The sequence below is a fragment of the Lipotes vexillifer genome, unplaced genomic scaffold (genome assembly GCF_000442215.2).
Source record: "Lipotes vexillifer unplaced genomic scaffold, Lipotes_vexillifer_v1.1 scaffold471, whole genome shotgun sequence".
NCBI lineage: Eukaryota > Metazoa > Chordata > Mammalia > Artiodactyla > Lipotidae > Lipotes > Lipotes vexillifer.
In genome coordinates this window covers 2,476,571-2,482,119 of record NW_006780162.1, presented here as the reverse complement: position 1 = coordinate 2,482,119, position 5,549 = coordinate 2,476,571, and the positions used below count along the sequence as shown (strand labels likewise).

The following is a 5,549-nucleotide window of genomic DNA, read 5'->3' as shown; positions in this document are numbered from 1 at the left end:
GGCCAGAGAACAGAAAAAAAAAAAAAAAAAAAAAAAAAAAAAAAAAAAACTAACAGTAGAACTACCATACAACCCAGCAATCCCACTACTGGGCATATACCCTGAGAAAACCATCATTCAATAGATGCAGCTCTATTTACAATAGCCAGGACATGGAAACATTCTAAGTGTCCATCAACAGATGAATGGATAAAGGAGATGTGGCACATATATAAATGGAATATTAGCCATAAAAAGAAACAAAATTGAGCTTTTTGTAGTAAGGTGGATGGACCTAGAGTCTGTCATACAGAGTGGAGTAAATCAGAAGAGAAAAACAAATACCAAACAAATACCATATGCTAACACATGTATATGGAATCTAAGAAAAAAAAAAATGGTCATGAAGAACCTACGGGCAAGACGGGGATAAAGATGCAGACCTACTAGAGAACGGACTTGAGGATATGGGGAGGGGAAAGGGTAAGCTGGGACAAAGTGAGAGAGTGGCATGGATATATATACTCTACCAAACATAAAATAGATAGCTAGTGGGAAGCAGCCGCATAGCACAGGGAGATCAGCTAGGTGCTTTGTGATCACCTAGAGGGGTGGTTTAGGGAGGGTGGGAGGGAGATGCAAGAGGGAAGAGATACGGGAACATATGTATATGTATAACTGATTCAGTTTGTTATAAAGCAGAAACTAACACACCATTGTAAAGCAATTATACTCCAATAAAGATGTTAAAGAACAAATCCAAAACAAAAGAAGCCGCTCCTGCGGTTTGTCTCTAATGAATTCACCCACAATGAGGCTGGGGGGGAGGGGAAGCAGGAATTGCTGATGTCTATGGTAACCCTTTTACAATTCCTTCTCCTGAATCAAAACCCCAGATCCCTACTCAGGGGCTGTGAGTTGCCAAATCCCTCCATAGGCAATGTGCAAACTAGTCTAGAGCTCTCCAGGGTTTTCTTTTACTCATAGAGGAAAAAGCAGGGGAACAATCAAACGATGAAGACTTACACTGTCCCTTCAGTGCTAACTGCCTCACTCACCCCCATCTTGGTTTGAATCAGGCAAAAAAAAATCATAGACAGAGAAATTTTCTCCAGCTACATGAATGCAAAGAAATATTTTGGGTAGGCAACTCCCATCAGCACAGAGGGATAAACAGGATGCTTATGGAATGAAGGAACTTTAGGTGATAGTCAATGAATTTGTGAGTTGAAACACATTCACCAAAGAAGCACAGTATGTTGTATTAAATTATTTTATTGGATGTAGTGTTGGCGGGGGTAGTTTTGTTTATTAGAGACCCCTCTGTTCACATATCTAATCTGCTACTCAAAATGGAAGACTTCCTGTAAATTAACCAGCGGACGCTCCCTACTGCCACTCATGTTATTATTAGTAGTAATAATAGTAATATATCATTACTATTATTATTAGAATTCATGGAAAATTCATGAGGGAGACAGAATGGAGACTGAGGAACGCTGATCTGTTCGTTTCTACTTTCAGAAAAGCCTGAAGGTGAAACTCTGGATTTTCACTCTCCTCAACTTCCTGTGACCTGTGGTGAGGCGAAGGGGATTTTATATAAGGAGAAAATGAAACAAGGTGAGTTCCTCGATCTTCTGCTCTTTGGAAACCCTAGATGAAGGAATCACTAGAAGGGAAGAGAATATCCACGTGTGTCATTGTTCAGGACATGGATCCTGCGGGCTAGGCTGCAGAAAAAAAGCAATGCTTTTTTTTTTTTTTTTTTTTTTTTTTGCCAGAGATTTCTGTGCGTTAATTTTTTTTTTTTTTCCTTGCGGTATGCGGGCCTCTCACTGTTGTGGCCTCTCCCATTTGCGGAGCACAGGCTCCGGACGCGCAGGCCCGGCGGCCACGGCTCACGGGCCCAGCCGCTCCGCGGCATGCGGGATCCTCCCGGACCGGGGCACGAACCCGCGTCCCCTGCATCGGCAGGCGGACCCTCAAGCACTGCGCCACCAGGGAAGCCCAGCAATGCTTTTTAAGAAGGAATTTTCAACCTTTTCAATGTCATGGTACATCTGATGACCAGGCCACTCCCCTCCCACATGGAAGTCATCCATGGACCCTGTGACACATGTCCTTGCCACATAAAAGGCAAATTCTGTCCCAATCCTTCACCAGTAGGGCAGGTTTTAGGGCTTCCGTCAATCTGAGAGAGGAGGAATCAGACTCCCCTGCTACTGCTTCCACCTCACAGGGAGTCTCTGGACCCAGAAAGGTAGAGCATCACAAGTAGGGGGTGGGAGGTTTAGGGCGAATTCACAGAGGATGGAAGTGGATCCAGGAATGGGCTGTCTTTACCTTACAGGCTCCTCAGAGAAGTGTATTCAGAACAAGAAGGGACTTTGGTTCACACCGAGAGAATTTGAAATTGAAGGAAAACGGAAACAATCAAAGAACTGGAAGCGGAGTGTGCTTTGCAGAGGAAAGACCCTAGAACAGCTGCTGGAGGTATTGTAATAACAAGGGACACATAGGTGATGGGTTTAATTCCTTGAAGGATGAGTGGAATTTCAGGGACAGAAGGGTGAAGAAATGCCCATTAGGCTTCCACAGCGTGATTGAGAAAAAGCTAAACGATCATAGAAAAACATTGTGGGTGAGAAATTTAGGAACATAGATTGGTGCTAATGGTGGGGAACTTTAAGTACAAGGAGGGATTCAAGAAGCTTAGCTGGAGGGGGTGGGCTGGAAGGAAACTAGATGAAGACAGAGACACCTGTCTTGTTTCGTTAGGAAGTGGAAACTTGGATATTTACCAGAGAACCTCCAGAACAACCCCATTCATTGACCCACCCTCTCTTTCAGAAAGGACTTTTGCTCTGTCCTCCAAGAAAAAGTCTCAAGAGAGAGGTAAATAGCAGGTGAATTTCTACCACATTCTCAATCGTCATGTTGCCGACTTTCTGTGTCCCAAGGCTTGCCTGGGCGTTCTCGACTTTCCCAGCCTCAAGTCACCTTCCCGTTTCAGCACTGCATCTTCCTGACAACTGCTTTAGCACACTGGTACATGTACATGCCACCATTATTTTCAAAGTTAATTTTAAGAAGGGGAAGCAAATAACTCTTTAAAGTAAAGATTAGGACAAAAGCGTGTGTTTTAGGAAAAGATCTGTATATTTGGATGATTACTAACAAAAGACGTCAGAAATAGAGTGCCCTAGTTTGCAAAGTAGGTACGGTATTGAAATAGACAAGAACAGAATAAGAAAGAATAAGAAGATCATCGCTGATTGAACTCCAAGTATTCCTCAAGTCAACATGCTCGTTAACTGGTAGCACCAGAATGGAATAATGTGTTTGAACTGAGCTTTGTCTCTGCACAGCTTCCCTCCAGGTGAAAATGGCAGTCATCCATTGGCTGTACACGCTGCCCCTCCCCAGCTGTCTTTACTTCCGTAAATACAACTTCCAGTCCCGAGTCCCATTCATGAGCTTCCCGTTAGATACGAACCTCCAGCAGAGGCAGTGGTGCCTCTCCCATCTTGCCCTGGAGGTTAGCCTGAAACTTGGCTGGATTCACTCAAAGTTTATAAGGCAATGATCCCCCAAAGCTGTTTATTGTATAAACCATCTTTTCCATGCTGATTTGAAATATCTTGGTATGTTTAGGGAGGCTCCTTGTAATGGCAAAAAATAGGGAAGAATACGGATGTCCATCAGTATTGTAAAATAAACTGATACATCAACAGAATAATACTTTTAAAAAATGGATGGTTTGCAGTTATAGACCCATCCTTCAGTCAGTGGAAAACCACCCAAGGGTTTTAAGGTCAAGAAAGCTTCAGGAAGCTTAAACTGGAAAGAACATGTATGGAAGGACATTGCTTACGTGAATATGTAAGGCTATGACTAAAAAAATATCTGAAAGCATCAGTTATTCTGGGATCGGATTACAGGGTACATTTGACTTCCATATTATATATTTATGTACAGGTGGAATTTTTATAATGATCATTAATTACTTTTGTAACCAGAAACAAAATAAAGATATTTAAAATCCAGATCATTAATGGCCCAATATTATAGTTCCTTCTTACTCATAATGCTACAAGTCAGCAAATGATAGCCAGGGGCACACTTGACCTGACCATTCAGTCCCTCCATCAGGAGCCACGTTGAGATAAAGAAAACAAAGTTTAGTTCTGATTGTGAATGGACCAGTGCAGGCCTTTCCCCCAGCAACGTTTTCCAACATGTCATTGTCACTCTGCAGTATACCCAGTCTCCACTGGTGTCTAGCTCTGTGTATGTGTACCAGCAAGAGATCTGATGCTACTACTATAAGCATGTGTTTTGTGGCTGCCCTGCAGGGTGTTGCTCCCTTGACCCAAGGCAAAATGGGCAGCTCAGGGCCTGTGAGAGCCTCTACTTCCAGAAGGGCCCAGTATGCAGCCAAAAGTTGCTACCCTAATGGCATGTAGTGTGGGACTGATAGTTTTTGCTTTTGTTTTTGGGGGACAAATTCTAGAGCCTTTTGTTGAGGAGTCCCCATTCAAAGTGGGCTGATTTGCAAATAACAGCTTAAATGGGTACAAGTAACATCTGTGAATGAGGACTATGTTACCTTCAGAGCTCAAAAGGGGTAAAAATGTTGGGCAGTTGTTGTGGGATCGAGTATTCAGAGGGTCGGTTATCGTTTCTTGACAGTGTCAGGAATAGAGCAGCCCTCAACTGACCAAACAAAGCCCAGAGATTTGCTGAGCTGGTAGGGCCTTGTACTGCGTGTGGGGTGATGACCCTTCCCTTTCCCTGAGTTCCTCTGAGGAGTTGTATATTCTGAATGAGTATGTCACAGGAGAATGATGTCATCAGTGTGGTGTCATACCTGTGCTCCCGGGGGAAGTTGGATGCAGTCACAGTTTTGCCTGCAGAGACTGCGTGTGATGGCAAAGCCGTAGAGGTACCCCATGGTAACCAGGTAAAGATGTGTTGTATCCCTGCAAAGGTGGAGGCCAGCTGCAGCTGAGATGCTATTGAAATAAGCACTGAACAGAACATATTAGCCAAATCTGTGACAGTAAAGCATTTACCACTCGCTAAGTGGATGGTATCAGTAATTGCAATAATATTGGGTATAGGGACCTTAATGGGTGGGGCTCCTTTGTGAGTAACGGTATGCCACTAAATTTAAGCAAAGTACCCGCTATCCTCTTAGGGTATTTACCAAACATATAACAGAGGACAAACTGGTATACCTTACCTTAACCATCAAAACTGTTGCCTTACCTAAATGCCCCAAGGTCATAACACTCATTGCCCTAAAATATCCTGTAGTGGGCACTGATGCTCTGATCCAACAAATAATAAAGTAAAATAAAATTAAATCTTTGACACAATCAGCTTTATAAAATGGACCTTCCTCTCTGTTAAAATAGTTAATAGAACTCAGTATAAATTAAAACAAGGCCTTCGAGGTTAGAAACTTATAATACAAGATCTATATATTTAGAGCAAGAGTGATGATCTCTACTTTTTCTCCATTTAACGGCCCAATTTGGCCTGTTCTTAAACTTGGAAAGAGT

The 5,549-nt window shown here is 42.8% G+C and overlaps 1 protein-coding gene across 1 annotated transcript in view; it reads left to right on the top strand.

Moving 5' to 3' along the window:
• Positions 1-5,549, top strand: part of SP110 (SP110 nuclear body protein) — a 39,699-nt gene that overhangs the window by 28,832 nt on the left and 5,318 nt on the right. The window contains exons 13-15 of the mRNA XM_007453268.1: positions 1,504-1,560; positions 2,333-2,475; positions 2,833-2,877. Coding sequence (XP_007453330.1) covers positions 1,504-1,560; positions 2,333-2,475; positions 2,833-2,877 — 245 coding nt within the window. The remainder of the gene's footprint in view (positions 1-1,503; positions 1,561-2,332; positions 2,476-2,832; positions 2,878-5,549) is intronic.